This window comes from Colossoma macropomum, unplaced genomic scaffold, assembly GCF_904425465.1.
Source record: "Colossoma macropomum unplaced genomic scaffold, Colossoma_macropomum, whole genome shotgun sequence".
Lineage (NCBI taxonomy): Eukaryota > Metazoa > Chordata > Actinopteri > Characiformes > Serrasalmidae > Colossoma > Colossoma macropomum.
This window is the reverse complement of record NW_023494793.1, coordinates 27,531,663-27,558,481: the sequence shown is the minus strand read 5'-3', so window position 1 is coordinate 27,558,481 and position 26,819 is coordinate 27,531,663. Positions and strand designations below refer to the sequence as shown.

General features: G+C 39.7%; 1 protein-coding gene across 4 annotated transcripts in view; it reads right to left on the bottom strand.

Moving 5' to 3' along the window:
* Positions 1 to 26,819, bottom strand: part of prdm16 (PR domain containing 16) — a 235,465-nt gene that overhangs the window by 131,145 nt on the left and 77,501 nt on the right. For all 4 annotated transcript variants that reach the window (XM_036579033.1, XM_036579031.1, XM_036579027.1 and 1 more), the window contains exon 2: positions 26,080 to 26,429. In XM_036579033.1, coding sequence (XP_036434926.1) covers positions 26,080 to 26,429 — 350 coding nt within the window. The remainder of the gene's footprint in view (positions 1 to 26,079; positions 26,430 to 26,819) is intronic.

Here is a 26,819-nt window from a genome sequence, read left to right as displayed (position 1 = left end):
GCTTTCTGCCATGCTGTTTATTTATCTATTTCTTTTTTCCCTCCTTTCTTTTTTCTTAATACACTTTGGATGAAAAGTGACCAAAGAATGGCAGTGACAGCCATGCCTAATATCTCTTTCTGCCAATTTTGGCTTTTTTCCCCCCTCCTCCTCACTTGATGTCTTTATATTCTCTTGAGAGTGCAGCAGGGGAATGAAAGGAGCCGGGCCTGGCTAGTGACCTCCGCGGGAGGAGAGCATTAAAAAGACGGGAGCGGGAGAGAGAGAAGGCGGAGGATGGGGAGAAAGAGACGAAGGGGCGAGAGAGAGTGGCTTCCCTGCCGAGAGCAGGCCATCTCGGGCTGGCAGACTAAAGCTGGCCTTCAGACGCCTTTTGTCAAAAGGGCTGGACAAGAAAGAGAGACTCCTCTTCACTGGAGCTGAGACAATGACGGGTTTTGTCATTCCCCAAGGGGTCTCCCGGTGAGAGAGAGAAGGGCCCAAGCCTTTGGGCCTTGCAGATGTTGAAATAGGGATGATTTATTAGACAGAGTGTCCTTGGTGGCACTTGGCCATCGTCCCAGACAAGAGAGAGAGAGACAAGGAGGGGAGAGCAGCGGGCCACTGTGGATCAGAGACATCTTAATACCGTGTATGGGCATGGAGAAATTTGTCCTGCGATCGTCATGGTATTTTTGCCCTCTTTTGAGCTGAGAAAATAGCTTCAGAGTCAGTCTGCATCACTGAGCTTGGGGCCCACTGAGCTCCTCTTCTCACTTGCTGTCGGCCACTTCTATCTCTTAATATTATCCTCTCACAAAAGAAGAAAAAGATACAGATAACAGCAATGTATAACAATACTGTATGACATGAAAGATATTTCAAATAATTATATCAGCATCAATTTATTCTGAGACTTGTTCAACATTCAGTATCAATTTAATATGCATTAATAAGTTTGTGGTTGTGCTCAAGTTTTAAGTTCTATGCCCAAAATACGTTGCAAGACTTATTTACATGATCTTTAATCGGTTACTATGTTTAAATGTAAATGTTTCTGAAAATACAGTATTCTACAAAAGTTTTTGGCTTTAGAGAAAAAAATACTCTTCTGCGCACAAAGTGTTTCTGCTCAGAAAAAAACACTAATATTAGAATAAATATAAATAGTATTAATACAAAAAGTAGTGATTTAAAATGAACTCTCTCAAAACCTCTCCTCAAGGAAGCTCAGTATTACTTGTAGTTATCATCCAATATGTGGTTTGGCAAATCATTAATGCATTAATGTTTTTGCATGTTTCTAATGCTAATGGTGTTTTTACAAGTACTGTCCTGATAAATTTTTTAAAATTTTAACCATCTTACTTATGTGCCAAAGACTTTTGTATAGTAATGTATATTTCACTTCAATTGTTAAAAATGTATTCAAAATATAAGACTACTTGGCCTGTTCAACATTTGATAGCAATAGCACTCTCTCAGAATTTTAGTATGGATCACCTTAGAATCATAGTTCAGTTCAATATTACCTGTATAGGGCTTTTTTACAAACATTGTCATTTGATGAACAACAAACTTAGGAGTTGCTCATCATCCACTAAGGCAAAGCTAATCAAAACATAAAAAGGAATGCTCTCATCGCTGTGTGTGTTGTAAGTGTTGGTTTGTCAAATGTGAAGTAAAACAGACTCTAAAAAGCCACCCAAAATAGCCAAGATTGCCTGTGGTGGCATCTAGCTCTACTGACGGCAAAATACTGGAAAGAGTAAAAAAAAAGAAAACAAACAAAAACTTTCACATCAGATACCTTTCCTTTCTTGAACAGCTAGATTTCCTAAAAATATCCCCCCCACCACAGCTCCCACCCCCCTCGCTTTGTGACCCAACCCCTGTTTAGACTCCACCAGCAGAATCAAACAGCTTTTAATCTGCTCCATTGTTTGTCCACTTTATGTCCAGCATCCTTAATAGACCTCTGAGGGTTAGTTAAAGAGCAAAAGTTTGGACGGCTTTCATCGAGACGGAGAGAAAAGATTGATTGGCAATGTAATTTACCGCTGCCCTCCTTCCTCCCCACACGCCCCAGCATCCAGCCCGCCAGCGCCCGGAGGAACTGTACGAGGGTGTGTGAAAGCAAAAGCTCGCAGATGAAAAGACTGATTGCCTCTCTGTGCTGAAGACAGAGGTCTATTGGCAAACAGTGGCGCACAATGTGGCATGTGACTGGGCCAGGCAAGAGGGCTGACGTGAACAGGAGAAGGGGTCATCAGTCATTCAGGCCAGGGTCACTCCGTGCCATATCTTTCTTTCTTTCTTTCTTTCTTCTTTCTCTCTCTCTCTCTTTCTCACTCTCTCTTGCTCTTGCTCTCTCTATTTGTCTGTCAACTCAGAGTTTCCCATTCTGACAGAGGCAAGAAAAGGAAAATAAATAACAGCAGTACACACCAGCACACCAACAATATACAAATCGGACCCAAAGTATACAGTAAAGCACTCAGAATGTTTTTATGCACAGATTCGAATAAGTACAATTTCAAATGCCAATAAACTGCGCAACACAAAAACTACACTCCTAGCAAAAAAGATTCTGTGTAATACCAAATAAAGGTTCTATGACAACATTGGAACCATTATAAGTGTCATTTAGAACCATTTTCTAAAAGAATAATTTACAACAGGTTTTAAATCATAGAAATTGTTGTCACAGTTCTAAATATAACTACTTTCTTTTCAAAACAGCCCTTGAAAAAACACTATTTTAAGGGAGTAGTGGCGGTCAATATGATGATTTGTTGTCGTTATCAAGATGAATTTGAGAAACTGCACTTCTCAACAACAAACAACTGCTTGAATCAACTTACTAAATACTGTGGTGCATATTGTGTATCATGAAAATGTAGCATCAACCCTTAGGGCAGACGCAGATGAAAATTCTCTGACTCCAAAATGTTCAACTGGGTCTAACAGGCACCTAAAATTAGCTGTATTAAAACAGTGAAAAAGTTTCTTATACAATTAGAAACATTTGGTCACCAATGACAGCAAGGACCTGCTGCACTGAAGGAGAGAGAGAGAGAGAGAGAGAGAAATAAAGACAGACAGAGAAAGACAGACTGTCAACCCGCCCACATGCCTGAAATGATTTTCCATTTCGCTTATGCAAACCACCAACAGTGTCAGCTTGGCTCTGTGTAAATGACTGAATCTTTGCTCTCTGTTGTCCGTCAAAACTTTCTGCATCAGCATAAAACCCTTTCAAAAATGTTTTAGTTTTCTCCCTCTAGACATGATTAAATGTTTTTTTTTCTCCTCTCCAGGCAGAAAAAAGTGCTGTCTTTGTACAAAAAAGTGGCAGCTCCGTCCGGGACTTACAGCAAAGGTTAATGACGAACAAGGGACAATGAACACAGGACAAAGAGAGTGGCACACACATTGCCCTCTCTCCCTCTTTCTCCCTCCTTTTTGGGGTCGCTCCCTTGCTCAGTGGCCGGTTTTCATTTATGCGGATTAATTCTTCCAAATGATTATGTCTGCAATGCCACATGCATGTACTTCTTGCACCAAAAGGCAGACAAAAAATAAGGGGAGGAGATGAAAGAAGAAGAGATGCCTCTGTATTACCATTGATTATTATTTCACTGTTGGCTAAATACATTTGCTCAAGGGTTTGGCTTTACACTTTGACTGCTGTGTAATAGCAGGGGTTGATTGTAGCATACCAGCTACTATAGTAGCTGATACTGCTAATACTGGTCCTTACCTGAGCTCACCATTTCACTGTACATGTTTACTAGCTTAAAGCACTAACTGCATTAACACGCTCTGCATTAACAGAGTGTTAACTTGTTAGGATTTCTTTAACTGAATATAGGAGCAAACATAAGCCGTACGGTACTGGGCACTTTTGGTAAAGTTGGTCTTAGTTAGCAGCACTAGATAAAACGCCGATAAAAAGCACAATGTCTATAACTTTTTCTGAGCCATATAACAAAGCATACCCCAACCAACAATACTGAAAACAACAATTTGGCCAAAAATCAAATTTACACAATTTTCCTCTTACTCTAAATGTAGCTTATTACCTAAAACATGTTTGAGGTCTAAAGTTTGTGTACTTTTCTATATAAATGAGCAATGTAGTAAAAAAATCTGTCCAGACTGTTGATTTATGGTTGTCATTTTTTAGCTGTGCAGTATACTTTTATCCATTTTTATAGGTAACAGTACAACGTCAAACCACACAAAACATCTACTTAATGATGCTATTTGAGACAACTGTGTAGTAATTTAGGCATGAAGTTTGCACAGTGCTAATCAGAGGAGTATATCACTTTCATTACTTGTTAACTACATTAGCCTCCAGTACATTAGCCAACATGAGCCTCATAGCTCCAGTGCAAAACTCTAGAAGCAAACTCTGGACAAGCCTTGACACATTTGTGGTACTTATTTTTTACACATCGAAGTTAGAGTAAGTCCTCACATATTCAGCCTTCGCCAGTCCCAGAATCTGCTGTTGGGCCAAGTTCTCAGAATACAGGAGTTGGGGTAAACCTGACAACACTGCCTTACGCCTTCTCTTCACTCGTTTTCAAGTCTCATCCCTTTCATGTTGGACTCCCGGCCCCTTTTTCTTGCCCATGTGAATCGGGCGGAGGAACAATGAGATGTATGAGCGTTTGAGGGGGCAGAGTGGAGAATACTGGCCTTGTTGTTGTGGCCCGGGCTCTGTGTTTGACGTTGATTAATGAGAGCGTGGACATGGGCAGAATGTTGAGGAAGTCTCCGGAAGACCTCAGGGGTGCAGAGGGAGGAAGAGGGTGCAGCCACTGACGAGAAACATAGACAGATGCCTTAGGAGAAGAGATGAGAGGTGAGGGCTGGTGGCCAGCACACGAATCATTACTGACCAACACGCTGGCTGGCTACCACATGTGTGTGTCAGACACACACACACATAGTCAGACAATTTTTTTTGCGAGGAAGTCGGGAGCGTGGAAGCTCATTAATATTCATTACTATGGTAAACATTCATCCGATTTAAGTTTTCTCTCTCCCTTTAATCACACGCAATGAATGAGTCAGTAGATGGTGCTCTGCCATCTGAAGTTCAGTTTACTAACTTGTGGCATTGGTGGTTTGAGGAGAAAAAAGGCAAAAACAGGCTCCCCAAAAAAAGGCCACAGAAAAGTCTTACATTTTTATGCCTAAATTCAAGCACACAAGATGGAAAACACTTCGTTTTAAAACTGTTTGGCAATGCTTTCTCACTAAAATGAACAGTGTGACCCAAAATGCATGGAATTGTATAGACATCAATTAGCATTATGCCATTTCCATAATGCTAATTCTTGGCTACTAGATTCCATTTGTGATTACATCTCACCTAATTACCTCATCACGTTAGCATGTTTGGTTGAGCTGTTTCTTTAAATCAAAAACTGAGATTGAAAGGATGGATTCTGGACTAAAAGTCCATCCTCTATGGAGTCCATCCTCATAATATGTTTTCAGTAGGAGAAACAGACTGGTCTTAGTATCACCTTCTCTGCTGCCAAAAGACCCAAAACCTTTTACTAAGGCTGACTTCTCTTCCGCCAACTCACAGACATGGCGACGAGAAAAGAGAGGATAAAAAAAGAGAGAGAGAGAGGAGCAGAGCTTTGCATCCAATTCATTGGCTTTGTGAGACACAGCGAGGCTGGCGCTTTTCCCAGCGTATGGCTGCTCATCTGAAAAAGGTCAATTGGTGAGCGGCGAGGCCTCCGTCTACTCTTGCTTTCAGTGAGGGGCCTAGACTGTGTTCAAATTAGCTGAAGTGTCAATGTGGTTACCTCGGCCTGCTACACGCACACAAACAGCTCAGCAAAACAACAAGGAAGACAGATGCAAAGGGCCTGGAATACAAGATTGGACAGTGTGGGATTCCAAAAGCTTGTAGTGCAATGGAGCTAGTTAAGTGTTACTCTTATGATACATTTCAAACTGACAACTAAATATGTAAATCAAACTTAGCAGGAACAGTCTGCTATAGCCATTATAGCTAACAGATTTTCAGTTAACAGATTTTCTATCCCACTTTGGAAACAAGTGCAACACCTTTAAAGTGGTATCATATAGCATTCTCAGTTAGGTAACTCTGTGTTTAGTACTTTTTTAAGGTCATTATAGAATCTTTAGAGGCTTGCAGACAGTATCCACCATTTCAAAACTGGCCATTTACCCAAGGCGGCTCTCCACCAGTCTATCTGTCGACCCCGGCCATGCTGCTCCATTGTCTCAGCTTTCATCTGTAGGTAAGCACCTCGCTAAACCCCCAGCCACTTCAAAACACATGACAATAGCCAGATTTCCTCCCAATTTGCTTGCGGAGAAAGAGCCCAGAAGCTTTTCAGGGGGTTCTGAATAGTCTGGCTAATTCAGCCACAATCCAGGCCTGACCCCCCATTTCCCCTTTGCTTCTTGGGCCCTATTTAGGTACCCCTGACTTTGCCTAATTCAAGAACAATCCCTGCTGGTTTTCATAAGCTTGCCAGCCACCGCAAATATGTCCACTTATCAGTGTGTGAGCGTCCACGTGCGTATGCGTTTTAAGTGTGAATAAGGAGAAACAGACTTTGCAGAAGCATGTACACAGGTAAACATGTGCGTATGGATGCACGTGTATTCATGCGTTCCTTCTCTCTAATTATCCTCCTACACTACTGAGGTTTGCTCAGTCTATTTTTTTTTCACATATTTGTATATAATTTTTCACCAGAGTGGCCCTAATCAACCTCCCCAGTGGCAAGCAGCAGATTTCCCCCCATGCACGTTAATATGCTCCTTTTTAGGGCCACTTCTCAGGCCACTGTATTGCTATTAAAGCAATCAAGACCTTTCCTTGCCAGGTCAAGTACTACTAAGCATCCACGGGGAAAGAGATTTGAATTGTGCTGGAGAAACTTGCGAGTAGATTTGCACAAGTAAAAGATTTGGAAGCATTTAGGACAATAAAGAAGAAACGTTAAACGGGAGAAAACAGAAGAAAAAATTTACATTTATGAGAAATATACTCATGGCTTAGTATTTCTAGAAAACCACAAAGACTTTAAATGCATTCACTCATTGTAAAACACGGTTTTTAAACTGTTGGCTTGTTATTCAGTTATTAACCTTATTATTCAGTAACTCCCATAAATTATCTGGCAACTACTATGGAACTATTATGTAAGTTTGAGATAAACAGACTTTTGCAGTTTAAGAGTCTGCATTGATACAGAGTGAGAAGGAGCAGGAAGGACAGAGAAATGTGATAAATAAGAAATAAAGGGGAAAAGAGGAATTTAGAGTCACGTGAGGAAGTACAGGAGGAAAGGAGAAAACATAGTAAGAAGAACAGTTTATCGTTTACCGAAAGCCTCAGCTCCAGGCCGTGTTGCTTTACGGGCGCGAGAAGATCAGCTTTCTGATGCCCATTCAGGAGTTGTGCATGGCCGCCCTGCATGGGATACAGTGACCGGACGGAAGAGTGTGGAGGGTTTATCTTGAAATGTGATGGCTGAAGGGGGAGAAGACTATGAAAGGTGTGCTGAGCTTGTTGGTAAAACACAGTAACTATAGAGTCTCCAAAATCGTAAGGATTTTGCCAGATTTTGGCTGAATCCACCCTACACCAGCAACTTGTTCTCGAGACCTGAGAATTCCTTTAACGTCAAATCCTTCAGAAAAAACAGACAACCAACAAAATATTAAGTACATAAAACACTAGACACTTCCATGTTAAAATGAAGTGCAAGAGTCCCAATGTTCACAAAGATTAGACAAGGAAGATTTCTTACTGACCCACCAAAAGTGATATAAGTAAGCAGATTTTACAAGGAAAAAACAATTGCGAAACCAAAATTTTTTTGACTAAAAGACAAGGTTTCTAGTTAAAACCACTGACGGCACTGAGGTATGGAAGTGCACATTCAGTCAAGTGTGAATTCATTCAGTCAGTGGTGCAACAAAATGACTCCCGGTTCCTGTTTAAGCGCTGTGTATATTATGCAGAGTGCAGAACAATGGTAGCCTAAGTTTGCAGGCTAAGGCAGTGAAAGGATATGCCTTACTAACTACATCGACCCCTCTGTCCTTAGTCTGGCTATGGGCCACGTCAAGTGCTTGCCCTAAACAGACTTGATTTCCTGATTCACTATCACAGTCCTTCAATACAATCCTTCACAAGCTCTTGTGTGTTTCAGCATTTAGAAGAATCCTCAGTAAAAGTAAATTATATTTTACATACAAGTAAGAAATGGAATCCAATTATTTTCAGTTTAAAGTATAATGTAATGTTTTCATTTTCTATACCAACATAAGTAATTACCATTAATCTATTTTAGTAAATTGTTCAACATAATAAAAAAGATACAAGCATCTCTACATACGACCTGTCTAATCAGGGCAGCCAAGACTTTCTCCTGACTTTACACACAATAAGAGCCTACTTTACTGATAATCGGCTTCAGGAAACTATCTCAACTGTCCAGGAAAGAGGGATAAGAAAGGTGGAGGGAGACAATTTGGTCATTCAGTTCGAAAGAGGGCTTTCCAAAAAAAAGAAAGAGAAAATAAAAGAAAAGCAAGAAAGAAAGGAAGAGAACGAGAGAAAGAAAAAAGCTCAGGGACACTTTATATCCAAAATCCTCTCTCAGGGCCATCATGTGAAGAATTCCCTCTCACCTCCCCTCCCTCCCTCCCTTGCTCCCTCCCTTGCTCCCTCCCTCCACCCCTCCCTCCATTCCCTCTCTTCTTCTCTCTGTTTTTTAATAAAGCTGTTTGGTTGTCAGGTTCTTTTCAGGCACGGACCCCCAGCCATGTGAAAAGTTAATCCCTGTGTGTCTGCGCACAGGCTCCCATCTCCCTGGGAACCCCCCGCACTCGGGCAGGCTCAAGGACAACCCTGACAAGGCAGGAGTGGGCGGCCCGAGCCTAGGCCGGCCACTTGAGCCTGGGGGCCTCTTTGAGCCACTTCTGGGTCCTGTCTCCCTCCTTTCACCAGCGCTTTTTGATGGGACGTCCTGATGGACAGTGGGATTTTGGATTTACATCTTCGAGTGCTCATCAAGTTGAAGGATGACAGAAGCAAAAAATGGAGCTTTTAGTGCTCCCCCAAAACCTGTCCCACCTTCCACTCTTTCCCTGGCTTTCTTTGCTAGTTTGATGCATAATGCAAGAGAATTCTGTGGTCAGAGCTGATGATAAGAGAAATTGGGAAACTATAACAAATGAAAAGGTAAAAGCTCCAACTGCATATATTGATATTCACAAAAACAAAAAACTATAAATCACCTATTAAGTTATAATTACATTATGCAATATATATCAAATCCTAAATTGTAATATCTTATATTATCTTAAACATTAATATCTTAAAAATCTGAATCTTCACAAAATCAAATCTTAAACAACTTAATTTAAATCCTTAATTTAAATCCTTAATTTAAATCCTTAAATTAAGTACCAGAGTAGATGTATTGCAGATGCTCCCCTTGTTCACCTTTAATGTAAAAATTCAATTAAATATCTATTAAATTCATTTTAACTTTTCCATAAACAATCGCTGTAACCTTAACCTCAACCCAAAAACTAATTTGAAATCCTAACCATAACCCTAGCATTGTTCTGCCACAGGGCCTGGTTCCAAGTTGAGCGGGCCAGCTAGAAGTATTGCATCCTAGAGACAGAGATATAGTAAAGCTGACAACCACAAACTGTCCATCTTGTCTATTTTACTGTAGTTACCATAACCAGACAGACAAAAAATAAATTTTAAACACAACACCAGATTGCTAACCTTGCATTTAACTGCAGCTGACCGCATACCACAGCAGGTAAAGGCTAATTAACCAGAGATCCACATCTCACAAAACTAGATAGATAGGTATAGATATCTGGGGTGAATGGATGAAGAATACAATCTTCTCATCATTTTTTCCTTAGTATTCAACTTTGTTTTCTTTACCATGGTCAACTTCACTACTTGCCTACCTTGCTACAGGTAAGAAAGTACCTACATTGGGAATTAGTAAAGTCCAGCTAAGCTCCCACAATCCCCAGAAACAGGCAAACAAGTTGTGCTTACTGTGTCCATTAAAACTGCAACCTTAAATGACCAATGGTAGCATGCAGCCATTTAAAAGCTGCCGCAGTAATAGCTGCCACTGAAAATTTGCGCTAATCAATGGAGAGCTTTGGCAGTCACTTTATTTATTTAACATTGAAAAAAAGCATGAGGATGCAAGAGGCCTTGGGATTACAGCGCAAGATAAATTACATTCTGTAACATTTTCACTGGCATTGGGAAACCATTTTCATTAGAGCAGTCAGAAATCTGAGGAGTGAGTTGGCTTCCAAGTGAGAAGGCCCATGACCCCCAAGCCCCCAAAAGGCATGCCCCTGATCTGTAGACAGGCTGCAGATGGCCAGCAAAATAAAGTGTGACCATCGATTTATTGAGCAAAAAGTTAGGAGATAAATAAGCATTATTTTACTAAAGGGTGCCTGTTTCAGTGAATAAATGAAAGGCATGAAAGGTTGCCTCCTTTATGAAAAGTAATAGATTCCCCTCTTGTGCGCTCTTGCTTGGACGGCCTGCTAGCGTGTCAGAGCACAGTGTCTAGAGCAGTGAGTGGCACTGCAGGCTCAGCCAGGGGCAGCCAGGCATCTAAATCCTCTTTCTCTCCTCTTCTGTCTTTTCAGGTTGTCTATTTCTCTCTTTCACTCTCTCTCTCTCTCACCCACCATCCCTGCTCACTCATCCTGCCTCTAACGCCCTCCCAGGCCCACAAGCCACAGAAATTAGTTTTGGGGGAAACAAGTGCGATTGGGTCTGTAAAGGTCAGGGCGGACTTTGTTCCGTCTGAGGGTTTATCTAAACTACAGCTGCGTGGGACAATGAGCCGGTGGTGGCCGACAGAAACCCAAGCTGTGCAGACTAAATTACTGCACTGATAAGGCCGAATTAGAAGGAGTGAGGTCCAAGTGCTCAAGAGGGGAGAAGTGGAAGAAGAGAAGAGGAGGAGGAGCAAGAGGACCAGGAGGAGAGCAAAGAAGAGTCTGTCTTAATCCATTTCTTTTACTTTCCTTGTCTCATGACAGAGACGACCAAAGTAAATGAAATGGATTTACGTGTAGAATTAAAAGTTTTATGTGTGTTAGTGTTTCCTATCGCTAAGTAAAAGATGCACAAGGCTTCCTTTTTAGCTCGATGCACCTTGAAGTGACCGCACAAGCTCATTCAGAGTACAATTCAGATCAGTCAACACTTATTTTTGAGAGTGATGATAAAATGTGACTTATATTTCTGTTTATGTGCTTTCTTGTCCTAAATGGTAGTTTGTGACACAAACCAAACAAAAAGCTTAAAATTCTCAGCTCTATTAGATTATTTTCTTTATATATCAAATAAAAGTGACAACAGCACTGAGGAGTCATATTTTTGTGTTGGCCTTAAAAGGTTAAACTGTGGGCTTATTTGTCAGTTATCAGTCTTAACTCTTATTTTTCAGTAACTATTACAAATTATTTGATAAGCATATGCAGTTAAGAGAGTGAGAAATTCAAGTGTGGGCCCACATACAGGTCCTTGCAGTTTAAAGTGTTAAAAGAGAAGTTTATTTCTGTTGCAAGTCCATTAAATGATCCAGGCGTTTTCACTGAGCTCAGCTGAAGTGACTCCTCAGCCGCTGATTCACCCAGCATGAGATATCATTAGCATATCTGCACTGTCCAGCAGAGGGTACTACACCATGATATCACTCTAAACTTCCTCTGAGTTCACTGCTCAACACAATGACTTCTATCACTGTTTTTGTGCACAGCTCAAATCATATCTTGGCTATTAACGGGCGTCTTTCGATGCCCTCCAAATAGCGACTTTATCATGAATTGGGAGTCATTGGCTTATCAAGTCCTATGACGCATTGTGTATTTAACGTCTGTGGATCTTACTGAAGTTGTCCACCTGGTTTAAGAGAATGGAACAAAGCTGATAACAGATATCTTGCTGGATCTCCATATCAGTGCTTTGGTCACCTCAGGTGACTGTCACAGCTTGGATCCAGGACGTGAGCACATGGAAGTCAAGCTGAATCCCGTGGCACCGAATGGTACGAGGAACCTGCTCAGGACACGGCTTCCTAGTGCAGTGTGAGAAAGCACTTGAGTATTAGACAACTTGTCAAGACGGAATGATTGAGGGCTTGAGCACTGCCACGGAGACAAAGAGGCGAAGCGCACAGAATTGAAACAGTGCTCAAACCTCATCCTTTCTCACACACACTCTTAGAGTCTGTACACCCTGTCTTTCCTGATAACAGAGGGTATGTGTGTGTGAGAGGGAGAGTAAAAGAAAGCAAAAGAGAAAGAGAGGAAGAAAGAGATTCTATCCTATCTTGTGATCCTATTAGCAAACACTGGATTGCTAAGTACATGGTACCACCAAGCACTCGTTCACGCTTACTGAAAGAACAATTTTAATACCCTGAATAGTTTCAACTCTGACACGTTTGCGTGGCCGCTACAAAGAAGTTTAGCCATACTTTCTCAGAGGATCGGCTGTGTCATCGAATCAGTACGTAATTACAAAAAGAAAAAAAGAGAAAGTTACATGCTGAAAAACAATTTTGACAACAGTCCTCGGGGCAAACTGTCAAAAAGCGACAGATAATGTGTCCCACTGGCTAACTATATATTTCAATGTGTCATAACACACAGGCATGATATCACCCAACTTGGAGACAAATTTGTAGTCCATCTTTAAATAGTGTCTTTAAAAAAGCAAGTGGTGTCAGAGACAGAAATTAATGTGAAAAATGTGCCCCACGGAGGAGAACGATAGATTTATGAAGATGGGTTAAGCCAAAGAGAGACGGAACGAAAGCAGAAATGATTCAGAAATAGAACTTCTTTCTCCTACATTGCAAACACTAGCAGAAACAGTTGAGAGAGAGTAAGAGACTCTCATTATGTGATAAAGCCTGGATTTCTTTCCAGCATAAAAGCAAATTCAAGACCTCAACACTTTTTAGCATAAAGCCATCATTGTCTTTCATCTCCAAAGTATAGCCATCTCGCGAGTAATGCTACAATAACACTAGAAATCTGTCTTTTCCAAAGAGAGAGGGAGACACTTTATGAGACACCTGGGGAACTGGAGTGTTGCTCTAACAAAGACAAAGAACTTGAACTTGGATTAACTTGAGAAATATTACTTCTTCACTGGGTTTTGGATCCAACGACCATCATTATGGATTTATTGTATTCTGAGTTAATTTCAAAGTTGGCAATCAAACCAGGCTCACATGTAATTATTGTGCTTGTGGCCCCTATTACTGGCCTTTAAAGTATCTCAGACCGATAAAAAGAGGGTAGTGCCTGGTTTAAAAACATTTTCATTCTTTCTTACAATAACACACTGCAGTTATATTCGCAAGATAATGCAACCGTGACATGCCTTGTAACTAGGTGCAGGCGATATGGCAAAAATGCAATAACACAATACTAAGTTATTTCTTTGATACCTATGTATCACGATATTTTGTTTTTATGAAGTTTGACATTCTTGGTAGAGTCACATTTAAAACATACTATCATAAACTAAGAGTACAGGGTTTTTTTATTCAACATTTCATATACTGCACTCACAAAATCTAAACAGTACTAATTATGCTTTGAAACATGTATTTGGTCAGTGTTCTTTAAGTACTGACATATCCACAATATGCTCACAACATATCATGATGGGATAAAATGCTGTTACACTGCCCACTCCTACTTGCAATATTTAAAAAAAAACACTTTGGTGACATGAATGGCCTGAATAATTTTGCCCAGATTTTTTTTTTGTTGTTGGATCATGTGAATGCCTATACAAACACAATTCCAAAAAAGTTGGGACACCAAATGATCCAGTTTTGAAAAGCAGAATGTTTTGCCATTTCTTAGTTATACAAATTTTAGTTGTGCAATGGTACAGGGCCTTTGTTGACATTTTCAGCTTAATAAGACAAATATTTTCAATAGGAGACAGCTATGGACTAAGGGCAGGCCAGTCTCTGATTATGCAACCATTCAGTTGTAACATTTGCAGAAAGGGTTCGCTTAGCATTGTCATGTTGAAATAAGCAAGGTATTTATTGAAAAAGACAGCACCTAAAAGGCAGCATATACTGCTCCAAAATGTGTTCAGCGTTAATGGTGCTTTCACAGATATGCAGATTAACCGCTAATACCCCCATCCCATGACAGACCCTGGCTTTGGAACTTTACACTGGTAACAATCTGGATGGTCCTTTTATTCTTTGGCCCAGAGAATACAACATCCATTATTTCCATGAGGAATTTAAAAGGTTGACTGATCAGATCATAATACATGTTTAGACTGCATCAGTCAATTTCAGATGAGCTAGAGTCCAAAGAGGTCAACAGCGTTTCTGAACACTTTTAATATACGACGTTCACTTCCACAAAGTACAGTCTTAACTTGCATTTGTGGATGCAGCGACTGACCATGTTTATTGACAACATTTTTTCAAAGCATTTCCGAGTCCATTTGGTGTTATCCATCATAGAGCATGTACATTTTTAATGCAGTGCCGTCTGAGGATCCCAGGCATTCATTTGTGGTTTTTGGCTCTGTCCTATCTGCACTGGGGATTTCTCCAGTTTCCCTGAGCCTTTTTTCCAGAGTCATTTTATGATATATAAAAATATATATATATAAAAAAGGTAAAATCCTTGCAATCCCTGGGGAGGAATGTTATTCCTAAACTGCTGGATTATTTTGCTGATAATTTGTTGGCTATGTGCTAAGCCTCAGCCCATCCTCACTCTTAAAAGACTAGGCCTTTCCTGAATGCTCTTTTTTAAATCCAGGCATTACCTATGTAAGATGTTTTCTGAACATTTCACAATGTTTCTAGTTTTGATTTGCCCCTGTCCCAACTTTTTTGGAACATGACACAGGCAGCTATTTAAATAGGCAAGTTTGTCACTGAAGTTAAAAAGTGTTTTTAAACTGTACAAATAAGGGCACAACAGACGATTGGTTCACTTCAAAAAAAAAAAAAATTGCACCGCTAAAAAATAGTGGTCAGGACCACTAATCAAGAGGACGATAGCTATATCTACATCGATGTACCAAATGGAAAGCAAATATATAAGTGATAGGACAGACAATTACTTTATCCATGTTATCCAAGAGAAAGTGTGACACATGGCAATGTGGGGAAATCACAACAAGTGTGCAAAATTACAGAGAAAGACATGGTAGACAGTGATGGTTATCAAGAGCTATTGATGTACACTGAGCTTATCCTGCCCTGGTCAGGGCTTTTATGTTTGTTTGAATTTGGCCCAGTAAAGAACGGAAAATATAACTTTCTGTAGTTCATCAGTGCATATTCCAGTCATTTCATCAATGTGAAATGAAATCCCCAAATTCCTTGCTATTTTATGTTGAAAAAAGTTATTCTTGCACTAAACTTATTGTTGTGGTGAACTCCCTATCTTTACATTTTGAAAGACTCTGAAAGACTTTTCATACCCAATCATGTTACTGACCTGTTGCTAATTAACCTAATTAGCTGTGAGATGTCCATTTTTAGCATTACACAAATTTACCAGTCTCTTTTTGCTCCTGTAACAACTTTTTGAAACAAAATGTTGCTGGCATCAAATGCAAAATGGGCACATACTCAGTTTTAACATTTGATATGTTGTCTTTGTACGTTTTTCGATTAAATATAGGGTTTAAATGATTTGCATATCATTCCATTATGTTTTTATTTACATTTTGCACAGCAGGTTGTATGTTTAATACGGTTTCAGGCCATTTACTTCATATACACGGTAATGCCTTGCCTCACCTTTTAGATCCATAAAAGGAACACTTTTTAATAGCTTGGTGTATTCATACAGAATTCAATTGAGTTCACTCATACGTGTGTGTATATCAAGTATTTCACATTGTTTTTGCACATAGCTCAGCCAATCAGATTTCACAACTGTAAGGCTTGCCTGGTAATGAACAAAATCTGCAAAATTTGCATCCCTACTGTACTTCTCACATGCTTCTGTATATCGTGTGTCACTGGCAAAACTGAGCACTCACATATGTGAAGGCTAATCTAACACCGTCTAATGTAGCACATACATGCCTGCAGGACATACTGGAGAGATGTAAGGCCTTGTGCATCATCATGAGCATCTGAAGATAGTATTCACAGCTAGTCTCTGGGAGTGAATTTGATTTACTTCAGCGAAAGGAGGCAAACATCACTGCAGTGAGACAAATGCGCATTTCCAGCGTGAAAATATAACTGTAATTAGCAACGTAAACAAGGCTGACAAACGCCATCATTCAGTTCAGCGGAGAGCAGAGGCAGCGTCTGCCGTGCCCTCGGGCCAAAAGAGCTCCTGATGGACCTATTCATCAACACGTTCCTGAATGATGGGTGTTCATGGAAAGAGAGAGAGTGTGTGAGAGAGTGAGAGAAAAGGAGAGAGAGAGAGAGAGAGAGAGAGAGAGAAAGCACTTTCTGAGCTAGAGTTACCTGCTTCTTCGGAGCAGAAGAACATTTGCCTGAAATAAAAGTTCAGAACGATCATGCTGAAAAATGGATGGACAAAAATTAGGAATGTTTGCATTTGTCTCTGACCTCCATAAATGCATGAAAAAAGAAAGTAAGGAACAACAAAAACAACAACAACAAGCCAAATCAGCTGAATTAAGAACCCCTAATTGCCCTGTTCTCTATATAATTTTCATTAAGGTCCGAGATTAATTAACAGATGGGGGTAATTGGTTATTAACAAATGATAAGGCATCAGTGCGGTAATCAATCCTGACATTTAATTTGCAGCCTGCTTCCCTTGCTATCAATTACCGTGTTCATGGGAATAATTGACAATGTTCGCTCAGGGGACGCGAGACAAAACAGACTTTTTTTTCACAGCTCCGAAAAACAGCGCTTCTATGTTTCTACAGCAACACAGACCATATGTTTAATATTAGATGTAATCTGTTCTAGTCAAGTGCTCCGAAAACAGGGAAAATTGGATTAAATTGGTTAATGGCATGTTTAAAACCTACATAAAATGAATGTGAATGGAAGATATTACAGGGCAGAGCGAGAGAGGCATGGTGTTTTTACGCGTTCCTTCTTTTTGTGTGTAAACCCAGGTTCCCTTAAACGATGCAAAACCACACAGCTCTGGTCAACAGAACAGGGATAGACCACAGCGAAGATATAAGTTTACGCTATGTGGGAAAGAGACTGAGAACATTTACACGATGAGTGCCATATGACCACGCAAGCAGCACAATATTTTATTCCCTATTTGGCGATATTTGTGGTGCATAGGAAGTTATTCTTAAATTATGAGCTAACTCTGAGCAACCACAAAAACTGGTTTTCCATGAAAACCAGTGCTCAGTCTCTTTTTCAAGTAATTCATTGAATCTTGGTTACTGTGTCTGACATAACGCCAAACTACTTGGTAAAGTCCATGATTCAAGGTGTTAATGATTTTTTAAAACTGGTTTAAAAAATTTAATACAATGCACAAAAAAATAATGTAATATATGAAGAATTCACAAAGTTTCTACAAAGTTTGAATCTCAACAGACATCAGTATTTGTTTTCTGTTTTCGTTGCCAGCATTCACCACTGATGTGTCTTTTTCACTCATTGTCCATTAATCATCATCACTGTTTTCCTCTATAAGAATCTTTCGGTGCGTTCTTTGGCCTGTTTCAAGATAAAAGCTGCCCAGTCCCAAAAACAGACTAGACAAGCTGCTAACTGCGGCCTGTCGAATGCTATCTACTCATGTGCTTGGCGGCTGAGCTATTCCACACAAAGGCGGACAAACACGGAGGTGAAAGGTAGGGTCAGGACAGATAGCAGCAAGGTGTGGTGGAAACGCTTCAAGGGACGTTAGCACGAGGACAAACAAAAATCAACCACAGGTATGAAAGCCGGCTGTCAAGGAGGGATCAGGACACAAAGGAATTTGGGCAGACCTTGGAGGAACAACCATGGAGAAAAGAGCATCTGTCACGTATCCCAAAGGTGCAAAGCGAAGACGTCCAATCCTAAGTATCGCTATGTCAACAGCACAGCAAATACATGAAAATGGCAGGCAATGGGTCCTGCTTTTTTTTTTTGGTGGGATGAATAATGCTGATATGGAAAAGTACCCAACGCCATGAAGGCAAACAGAAAGTTTGCATTGCAGCAAAGTCATCACTAGGTCAAAGCCCTTTGAAGTTGAGAGGCACAGAGATAGGTGACATGTACCAATGGAGAATGTGCCAGCCATCAATCATAAAGGTCAAATGGAACATATCTAGGAACTGGAGGAAAATTCGGTAGAAGAGTCAGGCTAGTGCACACAACAAACAGCAAATCATCATTCTAAGCAATCATGTGACAATGATCACACATAGAAACAGAAAGACCAGAGTATAATTTTACATTAACTTTAACAAATAGAGTAGTTCAGACTGCTTTACATTTTATATTATGTTAAAACCTCTCAGAATAGATGACAATTTACTTAAAAAAATAAAATAAATGACATGACATCTGAACCCAAGCTCCCACATTATAACTGTAATAACGCACACTAAAACTAAAAAGATTTGGTCTCTGTGATATTAAACAGCATTTGTTACATTTTGAATTTCAACTGAATTATATTCTACTTTGCTTTGTCCCAAAGCAGTTTTACAGAAATGTGGGTGCAGAGCCCTAATTCACAAGCCAAAAGAGACATTACCAGCAGTAAGCACATGTAAATTTGCTAGGCTACGGTCACTCCCAATCATTCAGTGGTTCAGAAAATGGCTTCTTACTCTGCCTTTAAGAAACTCTGAACTCTTAACTATGATCTAGAGTTGCTTACTAGTTCCACTTTTCCTCTACCGCATAAAAACTAGCTGTCTAATCTTACATGGTGCGAGATTTGCAAAGATGTGAATTTGAGCAACGTAATTAATTTAGCTAAGTAGGATTCAGGGATGAGAACGTGAGTGCTTACGAAAGATGACGGTAAGAGTCATCCATGAGGTGAGAGAAGCTTTAAATCAAAACTCCACCACGCCTTGTCACACTATGAGGGCATGGTGTGTGTACACATCATTAATCTGGCTTTTGAAGAAATGCCACTGCAGAGCTTGTTCACATCAAGAGTCCCCTCTGATTCACCCTGATACATTGGCTCCTTTGTTTCACTGCCGAATGCAAGCGTGATGAATAAAAGAGCCTCTATCTGACTGCCCTGGTGAAATGGGTTGAATAAAGAAGTATCAGTGGCACTGCCTCTCGTACGCTCGCACAGTAAATTAGATTACCACTAAAAACAAGCCTAATCGCAGCTCGGCCATTACAGCCATGTGAGCCATTACCAAATGGAGATTATTCATGCAGACTACAGTATCATTAACAGTTTATTTTTATATGTTTATTGCTGTACTTATTTATTAAATGTAAAATAATTTATATCAGTAGTCCAAAAATGTTTCATGACTAAGGGTCATTGTGTAAGGTAAATGCTGACATAAAGTTACATAAGCCTCATGCCAGTGGCGTCTTACCTAAAATCTTCCTATCAGGATTCCACAATGTATCTAAAGAGAGAAGTCCATAGTTGGGCCACATAAAATGCCAAGAGCGCCACTGGCATTACTGCTGTAGGCTCAGCTAAGCTCAGGATAAGTCTCAGTCAACGGAAAAGGGAAAGAGGGTGCCTAACACAAAGATGCCATTCTGTCACTGCGCACCCACCCAATTACCAAACACACTTGTGAAAAGACAATGTCTCAGGATAAACGGATAGCACATACACAGACATCCTCTACAGAGTTGCCTCTAGACATATCTGACAGCGTCTGACATTAGATGGACACGTACATTGACAGTGGTCCCCTATGGAGGCTATCTGACATTATTTCAAACCTGACTGTCAGCATCAGGTGATGTCAGTCCACTCAACATTCCACAATGTTTCTGTCAATACTGTACCCAGCACCAATCTGCCCACTTATAATAGAGCATCGTGCTACTGGGTCCCTAAACCGACAGGGCCACTGGCTAGAGTCCTTCCTCTTGGGGCCTTTCCAGGAGACTGAAGAACAGACCTGATTGAAACAGTCTGTAGCAGGGGCCAGTGTTATATTATGTTGTGATAAAGGGAAGCATAATGGCTTTTAAATAGACGCGCTCTGTCTCTTGTTGGCTGGCGAAGGCGCTCTGCGAGGAGAGAGGCTGTGTGGAAACCCCGGGGGCTAAGCGTGCCGCAGATTGAGCTGTCCGTCTTGCTGAAATGAATCTGAGTTAACACCTCTTCAGTCGGGACAGAGGCAGAGCCTGAGGGACAGATGGAGGAAAGTGTCCTCCTCCTCCACCTGCAACAGCCGCCATGCTCATTACCCCACACCTGTGTTCTGGCCTGCAGCACAGAAACACCTACAAACAGTAATAGAGTCTGCACACTTAAATGCGTAAATGTTTATGTCTGTCTCTGTTTGTGTGCTTCTGTAAGGTCTTCCAGTCTCAAGTATCTAAACCTGAGCTTTTAGCATTAGGCTGTAGATTTATTTCCCAACACAAGGTCAATGAGATGTTAAAACTTTGACTGCACAACAGTTAGAATGTTAGAATGCTGGGCTGATATCCCACTCACATCTGTTCTGGTACTACTTCATTTGTGTGAATTGGTCATTGGTACCACTTCATCAAGTGACTGTAACCCTTAAAAATCACAGTTTTTACTGGCAATATAAAAAGAATTGTGGAATTTGTAGAGTTTTATGGGGACTGAAATTTTGCTCTGAACCCTAATACTACAGCCTAAGAACTTTCTGTCCAGAGCCTGACCTCACCTGATACAAAGCATCACCTTTAAGCCCAAGCCCAACAAAATCCTGCTCAAAACTCACATGAACCGGCCCATCATTTTCCAGTGTTGAATAAGTGCACCGTGTAGAGACAATAATAGCCATCATCAGAGAACAGATACATAAAATGTAAAATAATATAAAATTACTCTCTTTCTTCACAAAAATGTCTGTACTAAACTGTACTTTCTTAAAATGATTCATTGTTTATGGCCCATTTTCACATGTGTCAGATTAAAAAATAATTTAAGGTAGTAATTAGTAATTAGTAGTGAAGTATAAGGAGAAAAACGAAAGTGGGTGAAGTGCAGTGTTAAATCTGTTAGGAGCGGAAGGCGGATTGTGTGAACCCGAACATGAAATCTGAACCTAACCCAGGCGTGACACATATTTAAGAAAGGATGTCCAAACCCGACATCAGCAAATAGGTCTTACTGGGTTTGGACAAATATTTCAAGCTCTGGAAATTTCATATAAATTAAATCTCATAACTCAACAAACAGAGGAAAACGTGGATTCTTAACTTTCAATCAATACCACAGTTGTAGAAGAGGACATTTATTTTCATTTGAATTTAATAAAAAAAGATCTTTTATGCTTTTGCCACGTTTTTGTCATTTCATAACAACTAAATAAAAAGGAAACTGTCAGAACTTGACCATGTTGATATAGAATGTAAATGACTATTCAATATGTAACCATTTGTTATTATTATTATTATTATTATTATTATTATTATTGTGTCGCCAAGTCAATTTCAACTCCCTGTGACCATATGGTATTTCTCCAGAATGTCTTCTGTTTGGGTCTTTAGGATTCATAATGGCTTGTTCACGGTTCCTTTGACTGTCCTCATCAATCTTGTTGCTGGCCATTCTCTTTTTCTTTTACCTTAAATTGTTACAAGCATAACTGTCCAATTTATTGCTTCTTCTTGTAATATGTCCAAAATAAGAGAGCTTCAGTTTGGTTATCTGGGCTTCACATGAGAAGTGAGGCTTGATATGGTCAAGTATACATGTTTGTTTTCTTTGCTGTCCAAGGTGCTCTTAAAAGTCATTGTCAGCACCAGAGTTCAAAGGCATCAATATTTTTCCTTTCCCACAACTAGACTTCTAAGTAGGGGGGGGAAATCACATCATAATACTTCACAATATTTTCACAATAAATGACAGGTATCACAATATCAAATTCTGAGTTGGAACAGACAAAAAAATTACTATCAAAAACTAGGAGCACAATGAAATTTTTTCAGCATTTCACATGACGCACAGCATTAAATCCAATTAAACAGGCCTAATAATGCAATCTATAGCTGGTCAGTGTTCTTTATGTTCTGATAATACCCACAATGTGCAGAGAAGAGAATATTGTGATGTACCATGACATTTAATTCATCACAATAATGATAAATATTGTCATATTGCCCACTCCTACCCCTAAGGGCTAAATCTGAAATCTAGCCATATTGTGCCTTGTCTGTTATGTCTTTTTTTCCTAGCTACACTTAAATTTTTAAAAAAGGTTTACATAGACATTGACATTTACACTGTTGTTGACCCACATTAGCATCAGCTGGTAAGAAAATATAAAGAAACATCAAAAACATGTAGAGTTATACTTATCATATCCTAAATTCTGAACTATAACTTTCCCTGTACTGCAATCTAAAACCAGCACTCCTAACTGTGCAAGTATCTGTCTGTGTTTGGCCCACTGTGGCTCTGCTGTAATCCAGTTCTATTAACACCTCTGACCCTGTGCTGTTAGCCCACTCCTCTCTCCACACTGTCTATTTGTCTTTGCGCAGGGGCAGCACACTGACGTAGTCCGGTCCAGCTCCTCTGGGAGTCCGGTGATGGCTATCCATGCCTGACTGTTATGACTATCTCCGATAAGAGCTCTGGCCCCTCTGGCCATGGCCAGCAACAGAGGCAGACAGGATGTTTCAGAAAGCAGCCTAGAGATTTTTCATGATTTTTTTCTTTTTCTTTTTCTTTTTTTTAATGGGCGGGTTTTTCTGAGACTGTTTTTTATTTCTCTTTTGCGTAACTTCTTAAAACACCCACTGTAGCTATTACAGAGATGAGCTTTTATAGGAGGCTACCACACAGCTTCCATAAAAAAAGCAAAATCATGGATTTAAAACTAAATAGTAATCGTAAAATGAAGTGACAGGATTTTACACACTGTCCTCAACCAGTTTCCGGCAGCTGCCAGCGAGTATCACTTTTATAGATGGTTTGTCACAGATGGTCCAACAGATGTCTCTCTGGTCTTCAGCAAGTGTGTGAGAGCGGCGTGCGTGTGCATATGTGTATCTGTATGAGTGTGTGTGTGCGTATATGGGCTGAATCTCGTAGATGTGCTCCTCGTCAATCGTTACGCTGTCAAGTGGAGCCTTGAGAGTGCTCCTTATAAAAAGTAAAGCGAAAGTACTTGAGCGCATAAATTGGCGGCTGAAATCTGAGCATTGTGTCAGGCAGACACACAGACAGGCTTTTTCCTGAGGCCGGATTCTGATGAGCACCATTAGTGGCGAATCCAAGCCAATGCGGCCTAAGAGGGAGAGTGTAGCTTTTGGAGTCAAGCCCTGGGCGTGTCAAGAGTCTAGTCAAAATATGAAGCTGTACTGAGTGAAAAAAATATGATAAAAAAATAGGCTGCTCACAGCGTGTGCCTGCAAAATGTCATATGTATCACTGAGAATAATCTCAGTGGATGAATGAAGCAGAGAGGAAGAGAAGGAAAGGAATTAAGTATGTTTGAGAAGAGGAACAATCTGTGCTGAATACTCTGAAGAAAACAGTGGTGCAGACAGCTTCGTTCATGTACTGGGTTTAAGGATTTATTTTACATGTATCACTTCCCAAAATATGGTGTGTATTACTGAAATATTTTACCAGAACAGTTACTAGCATACCGAAAACACAGTAGTGTCCAGTAGTGAACCATGACCATTAGAGCCAGGCCTTCAGTTCAGGACATTAATATCAAAACTCGGTCAAAAACAAGAAAAAACAACACCTTTACAATAATGCTAATCTCTGCTGTTGCACATGAACATTTTTGGCATTTAACATTTTGGCATTTAACACACACACACACACACACACATAGACACGACGGTGGAAAAAAAAATGATTGGATAATTTCCCGCTAAGCCTTTCAAGATCTTAAACTTTTTGTTTTTAACCAAAACATAATAAATGATAGTGTTTGTACAGTACTTGCAGAATTTAAATCTTACAAGCATGTTATTAAATAAAAATAAGCTCAAAATCACAGAAATGTAATTCCCAGAAATCATCATCCTAGAAGGCCCTGAGGATTTCCTACAACTAGTTTTCTTGCTCTATCAAATTTGATTTAAAATTCAGGTTAGTATGTGCTTGTTCCCATGAACATGACTAAAACGGCCTGCCAGCCTAGTATATAATTAGTGTAATGGATATACTGTATATACTGTCCACTGGGTATGTGTGAGTGTGTGTGTGTGAGAGAGAGAGAGAGAGAAAGAGAGAAAGAGTATGAGCTAGAGAGACAAATAGAGACAGTTTGAGAGCCTTAGTTCTGTCTTGGTCAAGCGGGCACTAACAAGCTTGCTCAGGCAACTTCAATAACCTTCAATGTCATGTTGAAATGAAAATGAATAGTTCAATACAGCTCCATACAAATGCCACGCTTCTTCCATTCCTAGTATCATGTAGCGTGACCAAATGAGTGCACTCGAATGCATAATGGGGGAAAAACTGATATCTTCAGTAATCAGGATTTTAAAAATAGCCATCAAGTGAAACTGAAGAATAGTTTGAAAAAGAAAAAAAGTGATGTTCAAATGCGCAATCATGACTCCGTGATGCACAAGGAATATGCATATGTTGTATCTTTACTATACTTTGTAGCTCCCTCTCGATCACAGCCGAGAACGAGCTAATCAAAACAGGATTCACTTACCTCAGCCTCTAGTCCAGAAGCACCCCGCCTCCCACACATGTATGTTAATACCTTGTGTATCCATTTTACTTAAAAATAATATTTAAATTTTCATTTGAGAATGAAAAGAAGTTATTACATGATAAACCACCAACTCTAACTATCAGAGGTCTAACAATTCACCATTTTCAATTTATTAGAGCATTCAACATTCTAAAAGTGTAATGTTTGAGTCTTTAGAACAAAGAGCTCCGAACAGCTTTGAGGAAAAGAAAAAAGAAAATGAACTATATTTTGATAGGAAAACACCAGTGAAAGCTTAATCCTTAACTGTTCGGAAACAGAAGCGTTAAACTGAAACCTATTATTTTTAGGATCATTATTACATTGTGTGGCTTTATTCAATGTGTTATTGTATAAGATTTATATGGCATCTGTACGGCGTTTTTATGCTTAGGCTATGGATTCACTGCTTGCAATAGATGCCCTTACTAATACAAACACAACTGCTGTATAATAGCTACCTAAACCTTTCTCTTTTATTATAGTATTAAATCACTGTACTATTATATCACTGTATGCAATTTGTATGGCATGTTTTTATTCTTAGACTGTAGATTAATTTGGTAATCACAACTTGTAAGTAGATATGTCCTCTGTGCTTTTCAGTATACTCTTGGTATCACACGTCACGATGTTAAAAACCATTTAACCACCTAGCATATCTATGCATTTTTTAACTGAGAAATTGACATTGCATAGACTGGTTTCTTAGCAGCATGTGTATGCACTGCACAAAAGTTAAGCTTTATAATGTAACAAAATCAAATCAAACAAAATCAAGTGATGTGTCTAATGAATGAACATTCCCTTGCAGGCACAAGTCACAAGCTACAGCGTTAGCCTTTAGCTAACATGTGAGCCACAAGCTAATATGTTAGCCTTGAGCTAATATGTTACTTTACCTTAAAACACTAACCATGAGCTAATACGCTAGCCTTGACCTATGGCTCTGTGCATCATTCTGGATACATCTATTATTTCTTAGTAAAATCTTTTTTAGTGTTCTTTCAAATTATTTTAAATTTGTTAGGTTTTTGAGTGCTAACATCATCATAGAATTCTTTTATACATTTATCTGCAACCAAAGTCTTTATTATTTTATCGAAAACAGTGATTCTTTTAAACGGTAACTCCAAGTCCTAATTAGTAGTGTACTGTCTTGTTCCTACCTCCCATCCATAAGTGGTTTCTTTGACGGTGGCACTCTGCAGTCCGTTGTATGGTCCAAAACGTTCACCCATCCCAATTTTGGTTTTGGCCCAGATTCCTAGGCCAGCTCCTGGGACAGAGGACTCACGCAGCTCCAGGTTGGAGGGGATAGGAATGTCATCGGGAATGTAGACAGGCACCTCATAGGGCGAGCCCTCTTTAGGGGTGAAGTCCTCATTGTTGGGCTGGGGGGAGGCAGGCCCCATGGCAATAGGTGACATGATGCTGTCTTCTGTCTCCTCTTCAGCACTCTCGCCAGCCGCAGGGTTGAGCTCTGTGTCATACATGCTTTCTACTGCCTCGCTGTCATCTAAAACAATAAAACAAGAAGAGTCAGGATATCTACAGAGTAATAATAATAGTGACAATGTTTTAAACTTTACTGCATTAAATCACCTCTTAAAAGTTGTAGTTATTGCCAGCAATAACAAAAAGCATGGTGCAATTTTATATAAGTTACTTTGCATAAAATTTCATTGGTTAACTTGATTTAAAAATTGTGTGTCCAATCTCGTTTTTCATTATTTTTTTGACATGAATAACAAATGGAAAAGTTTTGAAAGTATCTGCTTCTAACCTGTATCAAGTTAGCATCAATGTTTGTATTTTCAACATCTTTGGATATGGTATACTTTGCATACCTAAACCCTTCTAACAACAGCATTAATCATCATCAGAGATAAAAACTGAAGTCACTTTC